Source organism: Macrobrachium nipponense, chromosome 43 (genome assembly GCF_015104395.2).
Source record: "Macrobrachium nipponense isolate FS-2020 chromosome 43, ASM1510439v2, whole genome shotgun sequence".
In the NCBI taxonomy this organism is placed as follows: Eukaryota; Metazoa; Arthropoda; class Malacostraca; order Decapoda; family Palaemonidae; genus Macrobrachium; species Macrobrachium nipponense.
This window is the reverse complement of record NC_061104.1, coordinates 25,653,409-25,673,452: the sequence shown is the minus strand read 5'-3', so window position 1 is coordinate 25,673,452 and position 20,044 is coordinate 25,653,409. Positions and strand designations below refer to the sequence as shown.

General features: G+C 38.2%; 1 protein-coding gene across 7 annotated transcripts in view; it reads left to right on the top strand.

Moving 5' to 3' along the window:
- LOC135213590 (kinesin-like protein KIF13A) overlaps positions 1–20,044 on the top strand; it is a 590,763-nt gene that overhangs the window by 41,426 nt on the left and 529,293 nt on the right. For all 7 annotated transcript variants that reach the window (XM_064247592.1, XM_064247596.1, XM_064247595.1 and 4 more), the window contains exon 2: positions 1,882–1,969. In XM_064247592.1, the coding sequence (XP_064103662.1) occupies positions 1,882–1,969 (88 nt within the window). The remainder of the gene's footprint in view (positions 1–1,881; positions 1,970–20,044) is intronic.

Here is a 20,044-nt window from a genome sequence, read left to right as displayed (position 1 = left end):
AAGTTGGAACCAGTCGTGCAGCATTAAAAGACATTGTAGCTCGATGTATGTATATGAATCACGGTAATGTGATATGACTTAGATATAAATATATATATTTATATATATATATATATATATATATATATATATATATATATATATATATGTATGTATGTATGTATGTATATATAACCATCTCACGCGCATGCCATCTCATTCAACCCTCTACTTTTCAACATTCTCTCTCTCTCTCTCTCTCTCTCTCTCTCTCTCTCTCTCTCTACTCACACACCTCACGCACACATAAACGCACAGCTTCCACTTTCCTTCCCCTCTTCACTTGCAGACTTCCCTCATTGGCGTTTGCCGAGGGTGAGGCAGCTGCCTTTCTCCTCTTCTTCCTCCTCCTTTTCCTCACCCTCTTCCTCCTCCTCCTCCCCTCCCCTCCTCCTCTCCTCCTCCTCCCCTCCTCCTCCTCCTCCGTGCTTCGAGTCATATTTCATTTAGGAGGGAGATATTTTTTCGTCTTTCCTTCCTTTTCTCTCGGGTATTTTTAATACCTCGAACTTTATTTTACGTCTTCTTTCATTTGTTTTTCTTCCTGTGTACCTATAGGTCTTTGTAAGACTTAAGGTTTATTTCCCGCTTTTATTTTATTTTTCCGTTATTCATTTCTGGATCTCCCTTGTCTTCTTTATTAATTGTTCTCTTTGTGTTTTCTGTTTGCTTATTTCACATTTACGCTGTCATTCCCTTTCTCCTAACTGTGTGGACCCATTCCTTTTATTTTTCCTTCATTTTTTTTTATTATCTAGAAAATCTTAAGTATTATTTCTTTATTTTGTTTTTCCCGTTCTCTCTATTTCTGCATATTTGCTTGATATATTTTCTTTTCCATTTCCGTTTCAATTATTCTCTCGAATCTCTTGCTCCTACACGTTTTTTCTCATTTCCTCCCGTGTAATTTTATTTTATTGTGGGGGGGGGGGGGGGGGTGGGGGGGGGGGGGATGTCAGTTTTTTTAACACGGCGAACGGGAAGTGAAATTCCTATCGATGTTGTCTGTGAAGCTGAGAACTGCTCAGGTTTTTTTCAAGTTCCATCGCCAAAAAAGTTGTGTCAGTCTTGTAGCTACTTATAAGCTGCTTGAGTTTAAAAAGTTCCGTAACTATAAGTTATCCAATTTACTCCGTATATTTTAGATCCTTTTATATCGGCGGCTCTTATCGGAAGTAACTTGTTTGACTTATTTTGCTATAACTAGTAATGTCTTGGGGTTTGTGTGTTTTTGTAGAAAGTAATTTTTTTAATATTACTATTTATATCTGTATAACGTCAAAGTATTTTTTTTTCATTTCTTTGAGTTGGTTTCATGTAAATTTTACCATTTGTCCTCTGTCATATCTTACGCTATCTTTTACCAGTTATATATAATTTCGCGTCTTTCCGATTCTTAAGTAATTTAGCGTTTGTTGTGTCCTAATCTCCTCTGCATTTGATTCTTTCCCATCTGATTTTTTTTAAGGGGATTTTTTCTGTAATCACTTGCTTAGTTATGGGCTGCTTTGATTTATTCCCTATGCATATTTAGTTTGAGTAATATTTAAGATTTTTTTAAAAATTTCATTCTGTGTTTATTTAGATTTTGAAGCCTTCGTATTTTTTTGCAACTCTGTTCGCGTGGAATCATATGACACCTAGAAGTCCCTACCCTTTTATACACACATAACCTGTTTTTCTTTTTTATTAGCTTAGCACCTCTTTCCTCCATTTTGTCTCTTCTTAATATCAACGGCCGTGGGCAAGAAAAATTCACCAGGTTGCCCGACTCATTGGATTTTACTTAGAAATGAGCTATGTATCATTTACTCACGTTGTGATTTTTTTCTGTAATTGCAGAGAAGGAGCTCGGTTGCAAGAGCATCGTGGCAATGACGAGCAACCAGACGATTCTTCATCATCCTTCGGCTCTCGACAAACAGGACAGGTGAGTTGAAGGGGAGAGAGAGTGGATGAGCCAGAGTGAGGGATGGCGTCTTTTCTTCTGAGGGGAATTGGCGTACCAGTTGGCTCGTCCGAAATTTCATTGTCTTGATTGCTCTTCATATTTTGGTTTTTCGGTTTTTAGATACTTTCTCATTGTGTGTTTTTATTTTGTTTTATACCTGTCAGTGAGTGTTACAGCTTCTTTGTTTTAGTGATGTTTATCTTAACACCTTTTATATGCTCTGTATTGAAGTTTCTCAAGATTTTATTTAATAGTTTCTCAAAATTTTAGTTTTGTCACGTTAATTTTGCTTTATTATCTTATTATAGGCTAAAAAAGTCTTTTGTTTTATACTGAAAATTTTTTAAATACGAGTTTTAACTTGTAAAACCAGTTGTTTGCTTCTTCTTTAAGTATTTTATATTGTTTTATTTGTTAGAGTATGCATTGGTTGTACTTATTGACATTTTTTAATTTCTCGATATAACCAAATCATATCATATCATCTATATTTCATCACATCACCGTGATTCATATGCAAACATAAGCTATAAATGCCCTTTAATGTCTAATTCGCTCTACTCGGAAGTAATGTATTTTCACATATGTTATTAACCGAAGGGGAATTTTTTAGTTGATAAGAAATTCGTCGTCTCGTGGGCTCGAACCACGGAAACCGAGAATTCAGGTACATGGAAGTGTATCAAGTATTTTCTCAATATGGCCTTTGTTGAATCTGTACGTAGGAAACTGCTTTCCATAAATAGCCTTACTATGTTCAACTTCCATTTCTTCTTCTTCTTCTTCTTCTTCTTCTTCTTCTTCTTCTTCTCATCCACTCTTCGAAAATTCCTCTTACCTTTATCTCAGCCTCAGTTATTTCTCTTCCAACCTTCTTATCTTCCACGTTCTTCTCTTTCCTAATTTTTCGTTATTCCATTTTTCTTCCCCCTCCCTTCTTTATTATCAGTCTTCTTCATTTTCTACTTCCCGTTTTCTTTGACCCTTCTGCCTGCCTCCTCTTTCGTGGTGCTTTCTTATAACTTAACTGAGTGCTGAGGTCAGTAAGATTCAGCTCTTCCATTTCGCGGCGTCTGTGGGTTTCTCTATATTTAGTGCCTTTGAGTCAGTGGGAGGGGGTCATGGGGGTGGGGGCAAAGTGAGGCATAGAAGAGAAGCATTAGTAGTTGAAGAAGAGACAAGTCGAAGCAGTTCCACGTCTGCCACGAAGGAACAACGAAGAAGAAGGGAGACTGAAGTAACAGCCGGAGACGACAGAGAAGTGAAAGACTTCTTTAGCTGCTTCTGTTGTTTTGCAAATTTTTGGCTTCTCTTGGTTGTCTCTTTATCGTGTCTCCTTTCCCCTTTTTCTCTCTTTGCTGCTTCTTTTATATGGATGTTTGGAGTATTGTTTTTGCTCATGAGTCACTGCTTTATGTATGGGCGGTTACTACGGCTGTTCAGTATATATATATATATAATTATATATATATATATATATATATATATATATATATTATATATATATATATATATATATTTATAATGTGTGTATATACATGCAAGATCTCAGAAACAATAGCAGAAAAAACTGATGTCCAAATAGGTTTTTGAAAATTGAAAGATTAGAAAAGCAGTCCGCCTGAGCTGTGTCCCTCTCTGCCAAAATATTTTGTTCTGAAGGTGGGATTAGACGCTAAATTGCAGATTGAGAAATGGCGTTTTGGAGTTCAGCAATTTCTGGTGGGAAACGTATCTTGTACTCTCTCTCTCTCTCTCTCTCTCTCTCTCTCTCTCTCTCTCTCTCTCTCTCTCTCTCTCTCTCTCTCTCTTGAGCTGTGCTCTCCTTAAAAGAAGGATTCCTTTCCTACACTAAACCCAGGCATTATTCAGGTCCCAAGAAAGCTTGTGTAAAGACTAAGGTTTACGGTTTGTAAACATTTTCGCTTTCGGCGAAGTATGACTTTAGGATAGGCAATAAAGCTGCTGCTTTTGCGGGAAATTTCTCTCTCTCTCTCTCTCTCTCTCTCTCTCTCTCTCTCTCTCTCTCTCTCTCTCTCTCACTTGCGGCCTTGCAAGAGGAGAAGGTTGATGGATCGAATATCGACCGGAGGCCTTCAGTTATTGATAGAGATCTCGTTTTGGCAGTGATCTTTAAGAATTGCCTGTGCTTCACATTTATTATAGGTTTCAGTGCTTCGACCATTAACGTCACTTTGGAGAGCCTGAGATCGATATCTGATGTGGGAAACGATATAGACGTATTTTCAGTAGAATCCATTGTGCTACTAATGACCTAATCAACGGATAGTCAGCTGTGGTGGGTCACACTCTTGTTGATGAAAGCATGGTGCAGACAGTTCCATTCCAAGTTGAATTGTTGATAACCAGAATGTTAATGCACTTCAGCGCCTTCCCCCTCAAAGATAAAAGAATGATTGTATATGTGTATATATATTTATGTATAAATATACATCACACACACACACACACAGACACACACACACACACACACACATATATATATATATATATATCTAATATATATATATATATAATATATATATATAATATATATATATATAGTAAGCTGGAGTAGGATTTTGAAAATAACCATAATGGCTATCATCTTTTGAAGTATTCTACTTGATTAAACCAAAAGATCAATAAACGAAGTAAATATGTATGAAAACCACTGCAAAACAGGAAAGCTAAAAGGAGAATGCCGGCAAATATCCTCTGATGAAAAACGAGACGTTGAAATAAATGGGGGAAAAGGCAACGTTATAGCGGGGAACGCTTATTGAAGGTTTTTATTATCAAAAGTAAACAACAAATTTCATTAAGATATAAGAAAAGATGTAGTAAGTGTGCCTGAAAAGATAACAGAATAAGAGGAATTGTTTACAAAATAGCAGTAAAAATATCATATTCGAGGAATTTCAAATCGGTGAAAGAAAAAAGTAGTTCCTCGTTAGACGAGTGGTTTACTGGTTCGCCAACCGATTCAGAAGGCCCGAGTTCGATTCCCCGCTCTGGCAACGTGGAATCAGAGGAATTTATATCTGGTGATTGGAGATGCATTTCTCGATATAGAGTGATTTGGATCCCACAATAAGCTGGTCTGGTTAAACTAAGATATACTTAACTTTTAGTGAAAGAAGAGACATCGAGTTAAAAAAAACAAGAGAATTAATGGAATAGATAAGATCTCAGCAACTCAAAGAACACAGGAAGAAGAGCAAAGTCTTCATGCGTGAAGTTCATATTTGTTTCTTTTTGGAAGGGTGCATGTCTGCATTTGCTCCCGGAAGTTTGTTGAGTCATCGTGTGTTGCATTGCATGCAAACAAGGGTTTGCGCTTGACGTGCTTCAAGGCATTGCATTATATTATTATTTGTTTTATGTGGTTTTCTATAACAGTGTATCCCGTATGTTTAGTATGCGTGTATTATTATTATTATTATTGATTTTTTGTGCCTTCTGGAAAGCTCCTGATAAAGATAAGCGCCTCGGTGGCGTGGTCGGTATGGTGTTGGTGTGCCACCTCGGTGGCCGCGATTTCTATTCTCGGGCATTCCATTGAGGGGTGAGAGATGTGTATTTTTGGTGATAGAAATTCACTCTCGACGTGGTTCGGAAGTCACGTAAAGCCGATGGTCCCCGTTGCTGAATAACCACTGGTTCCATGCAACGTAAAAACACCATACAAACAAACAAACAAATCCTGATAAACATTTTACAACGAATTTATGACATCTCGAGAGGCGCTCGTTGCTTCTCCATTGGTTCATTTTGAGAAAAAGTAATAGAATGAAGTTTGCCTGTTCTCATTCTTGTATTTTCCAGTTAATTAATATCTTTAGTAACAGCAAGCGTCTACACTCCTCCTTTTATTTATTTATTTATTTATTTATTTATTTATCTATTTAGATAAAGACAAATGCCACAAGGGGAAGCGAAACAATAGGGTGGTGATAGACCTTTCGACTTCTGTCCTTTACTTAGCAGTCTGCTAAGTAAAGGACGGTAAGTCGGAAGGCCTAGCATCACTTGTTGTTTCTCTTTCCTTCGTGATTCAGTCATACATTATTTATTTAAGTACGACTTAGGAAGAACTAAGAATAAGAAGTCCAAACTTAGCCCCTTTAACTCTTCTTCAAACCAAATTGCTATTCATTCGCTGTCACGAAGCAAGCCTTGTTCAAATATGGATCGAATTCAAACTTCTGGCTTTACCGAATAACTCGGCTATGACTGAACCGGCGCGAACCGGACACAAGTCATGCGGTGTTATTGTAGGTATGTGATTTGTTTTTACTTTCGGTATCGATCCGCATAAACTTGAGGTCAAGGTTTTATAGTAGGGCGGCATGTTATGATGGTCCAAGATTGTGGCCCTTGCAAGAGTCGGTGGGGAGTAATTGGTGAAGATAATTGCCTTTTGCGTGGTAAATTGCCGGGCGTTTAGTAAGTAATAAAGTGCGAGACGTTTAATTAACGTTCCTTCCTCGTAAAGTACTAGAAGTATAATAAACTTTTCTTCGTGGTCTAGTACAAGATGTTTTACAAGCGGTTCATCTTAGTAAAGTATAAGATGTTGAAAGACGTTTCTGCTTGGTAAGGGGCAAGGCCTTTAATAAACGTTTTTTGTTTGTAAATACAGAGCGTTAAACAATCGTCTCTAATCGTAGAATAAAGTACTAGACTTCTGATAAACGTTTCTTCGTGGTAAAGTACAAGATGTTCACATTTCTGCTTGTTAGAGCACAAGGCGTTCAATAAACGTTTTAAGCTAGTAAAGTCCAATTTGTTGATAAACGTTTCTGCAGGCTAAAGTACAAAGCATTTCATAAAGTTCCTGCATGGTGAAGTTCAAGATGTTGATAAACGTTTTGGCATAATTCATTCACAAGACATCTCAAAATGATGATGAATTTACAAGAGAAATTTTGACGCAGTGTTTCATGTCTATTTTGATGTGAATCCGGATCCTGATACAGACCTTTGGTGTTACTTTAAATTGATTTTGGCGTTGAGAGACGATAACGCTATATTACTTTCTGATTTAGAATCAAATTGTTCTGTCGTAGCCAGGTAAGTTATTCATGCACCTGTTAACGCTTGTCTGGCAAACATGCATAGTAGCATTAACATTGTACACGAAGGAAATGTCTAGCAGTTACTCCAAATTGGAAAGGTTTCAACCTAAAGTCGATTAGTGGAAAATTGCATTAGGTAACAGACGAGCAGCGAACGTCTATTTTTTCTTCGTCTAACGTTACAAGCAAAAGTCAGTGCACTGGGTTCTTTGTGAAGGATGCGAAAAGCTGTAAAACGTTTCTTGCTTTCATCTGTTTTAGAGTTCCGTCCTGTTGAAAAATGAGCGATGGCAGCTGTTGCCTATTTTTATTGCAAAGACGGAGCACTGCAAATCCATTTTCAAATCGAAGTCAGGAATATTTAAGGGATTTTTTCAAGATAAAATAAGGAATATTCATCACGGCATTAAGAAGCTTTTTTGTTCATATAGCGTGGGATTATTTCACTGGAAATCTTCTTTAACGAAGGAAAGAACATTTCTTTTTTTGTAAAGGAGAATCTTAAGATTAAGGAACTTGGTAATGAGTAGCATTCTTTGTAAAGCAAGAAGATTAGGAATTTCATAAAAAGCAGATAATATATTTAATGCTATGAACATTCGATATTGTACAATTAAAGTACAATGCTCTAATTAAGACAAGGAACATATCTCTTGAAAAATTTTGGATCAGTACAGGTATAAATAAAATCATGAATGAAAAGAATAGTACTCATATTAATGAAACTGGGAATTTGGTGGTATTTATTCCTTCTTTTAAGTATGGAACGCAAAAATGTTTCAATGTATGAAAAGGAACTCAAATACATACTATATATATATATATATATATATATATATATATATATATATATATATATATATATATATAATCTACTGGTTATTTTTACCAGATACATATGTAATTGTAATATCCACAATGCCCTCTAACTTCTCAAATTCTTTGCTCGTTTTGGGAATTACGCTGTGTCACTACAAAGCCTTCAGATCCAACTGTCAAAGAAATATGAAGAAATCATTGATGTGCCGGGAGCGAAAAACCAACCCGCGATACCATAATCACGACGAGGTCACCTTGGACTTGAAAAGGAAATCATCCCATATATATGTATATCTATATATATATATATTAGCTATATAATAGATATATATATCTATATATATGGGTGTGATGTGTGTGTGTGATGTGTCCGTGTGTGTGTGTGTGTGTGTGTGGGTGTTGTTATAGTTTATTTCGTGGACTTAGGAACATCTTCTTACTGAGCAGTAGACGGAGCTGTTTTTCCAGTCGAATGATTCTACTGGGTGTTTTAGTTTATTTGGCGTTTTGTTTTTTTAATTAGGTCACGAGTGTGTGTACCTGGAAAAGGATTAGGGGTACGCTGGCCTTAATTATCTTCCTCAGTGTAGCTTCCTGTGATGTGCCGGTTTCTTACTTCCTGTCTGTGTTTCTCCTGTCTTTTTCATCCACTATTATGTCGTATGTCGTCTATCCGTCGATCTGTGTCTTAAAATCCCACCATCTGTATTCTGTTATATTTCTGTTTATTTGTTGTCTGGCATATATATATTCGCTGTTCATTTTCCTCACCGTCTATGACTCAGGATATATATGTATATGTATTTATATGTGTATGTAGTATGTATGTATATATATATATATATATATATTATATATATATATATATATTATATGTGTTTATACGTGTATCTTAGTTGCCCTGCAGTCTTCTCAGTATGTATACACTCTCTCTCTCTCTCTCTCTCTCTCTCTCTCTCTCTCTCTCTCTCTCTCTCTCTCTCTCTCTCTCTCTTATAGATTGGGCAGAGGAAAATAGGATGGTATTTAACTCTGATAAATTTGAATCAATAAATTATGGAGACAGAGAAGGAAAGCTATATGCATATAGGGGACCTAATAATGAGACAATCACAAATAAGGAAGCAGTTAAAGACCTTGGTGTGATGATGAATAGGAACATGTTATGCAATGATCAAATAGCAATTCTTTTGGCAAAATGTAAAGCAAAAATGGGAATGTTGTTACGGCACTTACGGCACTTCAAAACAAGAAAAGCTGAACACATGATTATGCTTTATAAAACATATGTTCGTAGTCCACTTGAATATTGCAATATGATATGGTACCCACACTATCAAAAGGATATTGCACAAATAGAGAGTGTACAAAGGTCCTTTACAGCTAGAATAGAAGAAGTTAAGGACCTTGACTACTGGGAAAGACTACAATCATTAAAATTATATAGTCTAGAAAGGAGAAGAGAACGCTACATGATAATTCAGGCATGGAAACAGATAGAAGGAATAACAGAAAATATCATGGAACTAAAAATATCAGAAAGAGCAAGCAGAGGTAGATTAATAGTGCCCAAAACAATACCAGGAAAAATAAGGAAAGCACACAGGACATTAATCCACTACACACCAGCATCGATAATGCAGCGTCTATTCAATGCGTTGCCAGCTCATCTGAGGAATATATCAGGAGTGAGCGTAGATGTGTTTAAGAATAAGCTCGACAAATATCTAAACTGCATCCCAGACCATCCAAGATTGGAAGATGCAAAATATACCGGAAGATGTACTAGCAACTCTCTGGTAGACATTAGAGGTGCCTCACACTGAGGGACCTGGGGCAACCCGAACGAACTGTAAGGTCTGTAAGGTAAGGTCTCGCTAGCAATGTTGCAAAATCGATTTCTTACCTCGGTTCAGAAATGAATAGGGGGAGAAGTATGAGCTGCTTTTTTTACATGCGATCGATGATGATGAAGTTCCTTGTAACCTTCACGTTTGAGTTTGCACGTCGGTCTGTCTGTCTGTGTCTGTATTAGCCTATGTTCAAGTAATGATTATTATGATCATAATTTTTCTGAAGAGGAATAAGGTTTCCATCCGTTTTACTTGTGTTCATAGTGGCTCTGATGACCCCCTTGCATGTAGCTGTCGTTTGTAAGCTACCCCCCCTTTTTTTTTTGGTGTGTCTTGCAGTTTAATCTTCATGAATATAGATTACTATTATTATTCTATTAAGTTGGGTGAAAGAGGCAAAAGAGTCACGTTCAAGATCTCTATTAGGCTTACCCAAAAGGACTTTTTCTTTAGCAAGATGAAGATTTATTCAAGGTGAAGTTCAAGAAGTTGCAGGAGCAAAACATAGTCAGTGAAAACTAAAAGGCGAAAAGCAGCGGTATTGGAGGCTTAAGAGAAGGGACGTTGCAAAGAACTGAAAATGCATGTAAAATGTATGTAAAGAGATTGGTTCATGTAGATACTGACTGCTGCGCCCTTTAGCGTCTTGGAAACTGACCTGAAATTTATCTGTTTTTTCGTCTAGTGTTGTGAATACATTTATTTGTTCGTTGATAGAATGCTTTCATATGTATTTTGGATGTATTTTTTATCCTTAATAATAATAATTATAATAATAATCAACATCATCATCATCATCATCATCATCATCATATTCGGCAGCAGTTCCTGCAGAACAGCGCACTCAACTTCACTGTCGAGTACAGCAGCAACGATCGGCTCCCCTTCCTCGACGTCCTTGTCACGAAGACGAATCAGAAGTTGGCGACTACCGTTTACACCAAAGCTACGAACCTCGGACTTTGTCTGAATGGTGATAGCGAGTGTCCTGCGCGGTTCAAGACCACCACCGTCAGGGCCTTCGTCAGGAGGGCCCTCTCGCACTGTTCGACGTGGCAGGACACACACCTCGAACTCGACCGAGCATCCCAGATGCTAATTAACAATGGGTACTCGAACAAACTCGTAAACCGAGAAACTCGAGCCGCCCTTGACAAGTGGTACATGACGGAGGAAGAGAGAAGGAACATTCCGCCCCCGGAGGATCTCAAACTTTTCTATAAAGCCTTCATGCACCACCAATACAAGGAAGAAGAAGCAGCCATGAAGAAAATAATAGAGGAACACGTCCGCCCCATGGAGGAAGGAAAGAGAGTGTCCCTCATTATTTACTACAAGAATCGGCGTACGAAAGACCTCCTGATGAAGAACAACCCCTCCCCACCCGGCAGGAGGACCCCCCTGAAGCAGTCCAACGTCGTCTACCGATACGTATGCCCCGCCCAAGGATGCCCTGGGATTTACATCGGCATGACGGACGATGCGCCTGTCAAAAAGGATTTCCATGCCACGCCCAAGGAGGCGCCATTAGGCAGCACGCCCTTGCAGTACAACCGCAGAAACATCACGAGAGACGACATCGTCAGGAATATTAAGATCATCGGAGAGCACCTGACCCACGACGTCTGCGTCTCCTAGAAGCGCTGCTCATCCTCGAGGAAAAAGCCTCCCCTCAATACCACCCAAGAAGCGTTCCTGATACGACGGTGTGAGGCGCGAGACCAGGAGGACCACACCCCTCCCCCTAACGAAAGTACCAGCGCGCATGGAACGAAACACGGACATGAGAATAATACCAGGGGTGACGTCACGCAGTAGAAGCCAATCAAGAGGCTCCCGGTGAATACCCCCTACCTGAGAAGGTCTGCAAGACTCGTCAACGCCCGCCGTATGAGTCACCTTCCCGGGAACCAATAAAAACTCGACCTACCGGAGAAGTGCTCTGACCGTACTGGAGAGCTCGCAACACCACAATAAAAGGAGAAGGACTCGCCACGGGCTATTTACGGGCTGCTCTGTGAGCAAGAGCCCGTGCTGACACAAGGTCAGCTAAATAAAAAACAACCACGGGCTGCTCTATGAGCAAGAGCCCGTGCTGGCATAAAGCCAGCTTAATCCTAAACAACAACAACACTGGAATTCAGTCCCTCAGCAGTTATCGCTTGATAATTGGTCCCTGTCGATCAGGAGGAAACGTTCGCGTTAGAGAGAGAGAGAGAGAGAGAGAGAGATGAGAGAGAATTGTATAAGCAATAATAAATCAAATGACTCAACCGAATTTTACCATGCCCTTTGGTGCGTTGCTCGCCAGTCTAAGCAACAACGAGAAAGCCGTCATCAGAAAGATAGAGAAGACTCTTTATAAGATTAATAGTGCGCTGAAGGCCAGCAGTAATTTTTTTAACAAAACATGTCTACGAGAGGGTCTCCTTCCGAAAATATTATTATTATTATTATTATTATTATTATTATTATTATTATGTATCAAGTTTCTGCGTTTGCCTCATAAATATGATTAATGATTCACACGGGAAACCGGGACGGATTATTAATAATAACGAGGACACTTGGGTCCGTACGAAAATACATCGAAGCCCGTTGACCTGACATTTGACAGATGAACAAAAAGGGAGTCGGTAAGTGTTTGGAAAGTTATTATTTTCATTTTAAGTTCCTTTTCCGGTAAAGAACAAGTTTTCTTTCTGGCATAATTATATCGCTGTCAGATGTTGAAAGAGGGGGAGTGGGGAGCCGATGGAGGGGTGAGAGGGGGAGTCCTCCCCCCTTTGTGAATCCTTAATTAGATTTCCCAGCGTGCAATGTAGCCCCCTGGACCCTTCCATTCCTCCTCCTCCTCCTCCCCCCCCCCACCCCCCCCCCCCCCCCTCTCTCTCTCTCTCTCCTCTCATCTCTCTACTCTCTCTCTCTCTCTCTCTCTCTCTCTCTTTTGCTTCCCACCACTCCCCCTTGCAACATCCTGAAACCCCTCCTCCTTTTCCTCACCCTTCCCTCCACTCCTGTCTTCTCCATCTCCACCACATCTTACCTTCTCCTCTAATTACCTCTCTGTCCGTCGAACCTGGTAAAACTTTGGTGGAGAAGAGAAGAGGGCGGGGAGAACAAACTTCGAGGAAGAGCTTTCAAGGGAACAGCACTGAAAGAAGAGCTCTCTCATGGGAAGAGTCTTCTTCTTTTCAAGGTGGGGAAGAGCTGGCACTCAACAGATTGAGGAAGGTGTTGGAAAAAGTCAGAAGAGATCGAGCTGGGAAGATATAGGAAAAGCTGTTAGGGGCAGCACTTTTGAAGATCTCTAGATCGTAGTGACTTTACAAGAGCTTTCTCAAGATTCGTGAAGAACTTGACAGTTCCACCTGGAAACAAAAGTGGAAAATCTTTACCTGAAGAGAATAATTGGGAAGAGCTTTACTTGGTAAAATGAAAAAGGATTTTTGTTTTCTTTTTAATGGGGAAGACTACCACTTCGGGAGTAAAATTTGGAAGAATTCCTTCATGCTAGAATATGATATTGTGAAAGGCTCCACATGGGAAGAATAAATAGGAAAAGTTCCACCTGGTAAGAATGACTGGAAAAATCTCCACCTGGGGAGAACAGTTGGAAAAAGCTCTACCTGGGTAAAATCATGATATTTAAGAGCTCCACTTGAGAGGAGTTAACTGAGAAGAGTTTTCTACCTGAGAGGATTAATTAGGGAGCTCCTCGCGGGTAATTCAATAAGGTAAAGCGGCCGCAGGGAAGATTTATTGAAGCCCCCACCTGGGAAGAATAGGGAAGAAAGCATTCTACGTTAGGAGATGAGAGAGGAGACGCTGCCCTGCAGAATAACTGGCGAGGGGGAATGCCTCGTGGTCGTGTTCTCAAGGAGGCGTGCCCTTTGCGAAAGGTTTTCGGAGGGCCCGAGGGTGGTAAAGGGGTCTGATACGTATTTAGGGGTGGGAGGGGCCGTGAAGTGTGCCCGCTCCTGGCATTAGTTGGTGAAAGTTGTTATATTGTAATTGTTGGCATGTGTAGTTTAGCACCCATATAGAAAATTTAATTGGATAAAAATGATGATTATTATTTGTGTGTGTGTGTGTGTGCTTACTCTTAGGTACCGTTGAAATTGTAATTATGATGGCTAACACTTGTTGACTTGTAATTACTCGCTCGCGCGCGCACGCTCAAGCATATTGGGGTTTAAGGTTGCTAGCTCCACCCCCAGTCCCACAGAGTTTTAAGGATAAAATATCCTTAGTCCTTCTTTTAAAAATTACATATAAGAGGAATTTAATTTTCTCCTTGCGAATTTTTAATTTGTCTTTTTAGTGAAAAAAAAATTAGTCCACGGACTAATATTTTCGAGTGAAAATATTTAAATAAAGAAAAAACAAATGATTTAGGTCTCTCCACTTGTATTTGCGCAGTTTCGTTTTTGGCTGACATTTACTTGGTTGCGAAATGGCATACTGAGTGTCGCTGCAAACACTCTTCACTTTTTATGTGTTGGTGGGGGGGGGGGCCGGGGGGGGGGGGTGGGGGGGAGGGGGGTTGGGGAGTGGGTAGGGGGCATTGGGACCGAAGCCGAATTATTGTCCTTGAAGGTATTGCTTCGTTTAGTGACGTCTGATTTTACGTAGTTCAGGATAATGCATTGGTGGAATTATTAAATTGATTAATTCGTCATTTTGACAAATAAAGGTTGGAGAAGTAAAGGAAAGATTCTCTCTCTCTCTCTCTCTCTCTCTCTCTCTCTCTCTCTCTCTCTCTCTCTCTTGAATTCATAATGAAATTATTATGATGCTCCCGGATAATTTGTCATTCTGAAAAGTTAAGGAGGAGAGGTAAAAATCTCTCTCTCTCTCTTTCTCTCTCGAGTTCATAATGAGTTTATTATAATGTTCCCGGCTCATCATCTGCGGCAAGTCACGTGATTCGTCATCTCAGCATCCAAGCCAAGAAAGTAGATAAATCGATTGTTTTCGTCGAGACGTCATTACGAATAGCCTTAGTTCTTTTTAGGAGAGAGAGAGAGAGAGATTGACATTGACATTGAGACAGAGTGGCGACACCTGATGTAATTCTTTTTTACCTGTGCCACAGCATGTATGTTGAGAATCCCATGAGTTGCCACACCAAGTGATATGTATGAGCATTACCTCATCGAGGCCACGAGGTTCAAATATAAAATGGTGATGCGCAGTGCAGTCCGACGGAGCGATCGCTCTCGTTTGTTATTCATATGCCTTTACCTCTCTCACTTTCTTTTCATCAGCATCCGCGACCCACTTTGTTCGAGTGACCCCAAGAAGGTGCATAATTCGTCTTTGTTTCTAGTGTTGTTATTGTGATTATTGTTGTCGCTGTTGTGATAAACCGAACTGCTTTTGTTGTAGCATTTGTAGTTGCGCCTGTAATATATGTGTTGTGTTCATATGGTTGACGTAGAAGGAAGCGAGATTTTTGGTCAGAATCAAAATTCGGCGTCAACGAAAAATGTATAGCTCTCTCTCTCTCTCTCTCTCTCTCTCTCTCTCTCTCTCTCTCTCTTCTCTCTCTCTCTTGACCTTCCTCTCGTCCTGCATTTGTAGTTGAGGAAGCGACGACATCCTCTTGGCTTCCCTAATTACCCGGTCCTTTTATTTTTGAAGGAGTGATGAAGATTATCTTGTGCAGTCTCTCTCTCTCTCTCTCTCTCTCTCTCTCTCTCTCTCTCTCTCTCTCTCTCTCTCTCTCTCTTTTAAAATATATAGTTATTTTTATCTCATTTTCAAGCAGCTTAATAGCATTTTACCCTTTTTTCGTTGTTCAGTTTCTCATCACGACAGTTTTTTTTTTTTTTTTTTAATAAAGATTAGTTTATTTGTTTATATTTTACACATTTTATTTTATATAAAAGAAAGAAATAAAACTTGTCCCACTTTTAATTTCACTCCCCTTACTAAATATTCTTCATATTCATCTCGTCCTTCTTTAATCAAGCTTCTCCCTTTTCTGTGCCACAGGCAGGTACACGTGTTCAGGCCAGGGATTAAGTTTTACTTGAAGTGGCGTCTGTGGGCGGTTGCCGTGGCAACGCGTTTTTGTACCCCCGCCCATATTAAGCATCCTTTATGCGTTCAAAATAGGAGACTTTAGTGTTTCCTCTCTCCCTTTATCAAGACTCCCTTCTTCCTATCCCTACCCCTCCTCTGTCTCATCCATCACCTCCTCCCCCTCCCCCTCCCTTCTCCTTCTCCCCCATCTCGTTTTAACACAATAGGTTCACGCGATTGTTCCTGCGTTATTCTTGCCAACGGGTTTATGATGTCTTTCTTTTTTCACTTGTCTATTGTTGTGCTTGTTTGTATGCTGTGGATCTTCGTTGCTGAATGTTCTTCTCTTGTTTGGTATTTGATTGATGGCCTCTTTAATTGTTTGCATCGTCCGTTTCTTTGCGTTTATTTCGAGAATCCATGTGAATGTTTGCATCTTTCACGCTGGATTTCCATCATAGATTTTTAAACGAGGTAATTTTTTTATGTGAGTTTGATTATACAGGATGTCCATAAAGTCCTAGTACCATTGCAAGTATATATTGCTCATGACGGTACTGAGACTTTATGGACATCCTGTATAAGTCCCAGTGACCAAGTCCGTTGCGTGGTGTGGTTAGAATTTCTACTTTTTGGGAAAATAACGAATATGCACAAGTCCTTGCGAATAACTGTCAGGAGTTTGATATGAACGGCCGTGGGCTACATTGAAGCCCAAGAGCAACTGGAGAAGATAAAAAAAAAAGTCACCAATTCGTTTACAAGGCATATATACGATTCTATTTGCATTCACGGCACGTGGCTGTGAAACTTCGGAAATCTCATGCTTCCTTTTTCCCCTCCCTCTAGTCTTCTGCCGGGTAAAGTAGTTTACTGGGGCCACCTTGCATCGTTAGTAAGTTTTTCGGATATTTCTTAGTTAGTGACCTCCAGCAAAATTCGGGGGTCGCTTTCGAGGACTAATATTTCTTAGGGTTCATTAGCTTTATGATATTTACAGTCTTTTGTTTATGTTTTTACCGTCATCCCCAACGGGTTTGTACCAAACACGTCGCCAAGCCCTTGGGGGGGTCACTATCTAGGGAAGATCCAGTTTTTCTGGCCTTGGTTTCGATTTGCATTTTAGCACGCAAGTGTCTGATGTCTGCAAAGACACAAAGAAAAAGCTTATTAGCGCCATCAATAACATGACGTCAGAACATGAATGTGAAAAAAATAAGCAGTAGTAACAGGGTTTTCGTCAGAGAAAGCATTGGAAACTTGAGTCGAAAACCATTGATTTTTATGTATTGTTAGGATTTTTTCCGAACCTACAGAAGTAGTATAATGTCTCTGCCACCAATTTTTTTCGACGCAGTAGATACAGTATACCCATTCTGAATAAGGAAAAGTCGTATACTTAAAGAAATGTTATGTAATATATCTATATACCTATGTAAAGATGTGTGTGTGTGCGCGCGCGCTAGTGCCTGGGTTGGTGTCTGTGTTAGTATGCAAAAAGAAACATTTGTGCTTAGTTTGTTATGAATTAAAGATGTCCTGTTTATTTTTGTCACCTGCTTTCTCTTGCACGTGTAACCTTTTATTGCATTGTGTGTGTCTGCAATAAGGTGTGTTGTTGTGCAAGTGTAATAGTGCAATGCCATTTATCGACAATGTAATTGAATAGAATATAATATAGGCCAAAGGCCAAGCTCTGGGACCCGCAGTTGCTCTGAGAATGAACTGTTAAAAATGGGTGGAAAGTCAGATTGGAGAAAGAGAATATGAACAGAGGTATAATAAAAGGAATGAAAGAGCTTGCTTTTAGGGGGTGAAGGGACGCTTCAAAGACTCATGAGTAATGCCTACAGCGCACCAGGGGGATATTGGGGGGGTGGGGGCCAGTGTAGTTTCCCATCTCCTTGTCCTGGTAATTGCTTTTTATTCTCTTTCTGGTGAATGAGGCGTCGCACAAAATCGAGATATTTTCGGTAGTTCGAGAGTGTGTCCCCGGACCTTTCTTTCATGGACATTGCAATAACGTCCTTCTCTTTTCGCGCGGGGTTCTTTGATGTTGCCGCCGTCGTCATTAGGAGACTTATTTTTATCAGCGAGAGGCTATTTTAGGTTGTTTGTCGTCATTGGTGTTTGCTTTTTTCTTTTGCGCTTTTTATTTCACGTTTTCTTTTTATTAAGTTTATGAAGACCATTCGCATATGCTTCTTAAACTTTTTTCTTCCTCACCAAAAATAGTTGGTATTAGCTTTTTTTTTTTTTTTTTTTACTTTTATTCGTGCATTTGCAATTTTTTATTAACAGATTTTCTCTCTCTTCTCTTCTCTCTCTCTCTCTCTCTCTCTCTCTCTCTCTCTCTGCTATAGTTTTTTTAAGCCATAATTCTAATAACTTCCTTAATCCAGATTTCCTATTGAGAATCTCCTCTCCCCCCCCCCCCCCCCTAACTGTCACCCACATGCATCCATACACCCACACAAAAATTTAGCTCTTCAATAGACATTCTATATACAAACGTTGTCTCATGTCTGCTGTTATGTATCTGACTTCATGATTACCAAAACATCTAATCAGCGTCCTCATTCAACTGTCATATTAAGAAATTTTCTTTATTTACTTTTGGCTTATTCTCACGCCAGTTGGTTTCCATGTTCGTTATAAGTTGATTAATGATGAGGATTTTGCTTTATTGATAGCAATCAGGAAAATTGCGCTGTTAATTGCATTTCCTGTCGCCTTTATTAGCTCCCGTTGGGCGTTGGGCTGTATGACATCTGGGTTTTAGGTTTCAATAGACTGTATGTGTGTATAATGTATGTATATATAGTATATATATATATATATAATATATATATATATATATATGTGTGTGTGTGTGTGTGTGTGTGTATATGCAAGTATGTATGTATATATGTGTATATAATATTTATTTATAATATACGTATATATATATATATATATATATATATATATAATATATATACTAGTAGTATCCCTCCTTTTTCATTGATAGTTTGTGTGTTGAAATTAAATTGTTATCGGTTGCTTCTTAGCCAAGACCCAGGTTCGAACCCAGGCTAGGGCAGAAGCACTAATAACAGTTATAATCACCCCAACCTTATATGTAAGTCATTCCAATATGGGATCCATCCAAGATATAGGGAATCTCTACTAAAACTATATTTGCAGCGTAATATTTCGTGAATATAAATGATCACGTGGTATAATATAATATATATACATATATATATAAATATATATATATATATATATATATATATATATATATATATATATATATATATATATTCATATATAATTACTGAAGATAACTGTTATATCATATTTAATGATTTAAGAAAAGAGAAAATTAACAGAAAGAAGACTTCTTGGATATGGACATAATATGTACTATATATATATATGTATATAATAATATTATATTATATATATATATATATAATATATATATTAATTATATAATTGTTTTAAGTAATAATCGTCTGCACCATAATATTATTACGATTAATTTATGCATCTGATAAACAGCTAATAATGAACCCTTTTAATCTAAGGATTTTGGTTAAAACTTTTTCAAAGTCGGAAGACCTAGATTGGCAAAGTTTTGAAATTTTGTGGTAGGTTTTTTTTTATGGATGATTTTTTTCAATTTTCTTTCGTAAGCAAAGTTTTAATTAAACTCTAGCTCATTATGTTGATTTTTCTGCAGGTTAGTTTGCTATATACTATATATATATATTATATATATATATATATATATATATATATATATATATATATATATATATGTATGTATGATGTAAAGGTATAAGCCACGACGGAAAGTGAAACACTCAAGCAACTGCAAGATCTTGCAAGGTACTCAGTCTTTTCTTGTGGCTATACCTTTATTTATGCATTTATCACCTTCCAAACTTTCGTGATTCAGCTATACATACACACACACTCATATATATATATATATATATATATATATATATATATATCTATATATATATATACTACATACATATATATATATATATATATATATATATATATATATATATATATATATATATATATGGGGATACAATCCACATGAAGTAAATTCCTCTTGTAGTAAAAAAAAAAAAAAAAAAAAAAAAAAAAAAAAAAAACTACAAGAGGAATTTACTTCATTGTGGATTGTATCCCCATTTACTTAGAGGTACGACATAGTACCTGGGCTTCTGCATATATATATATAATATATATAATATAGAGATATAGAT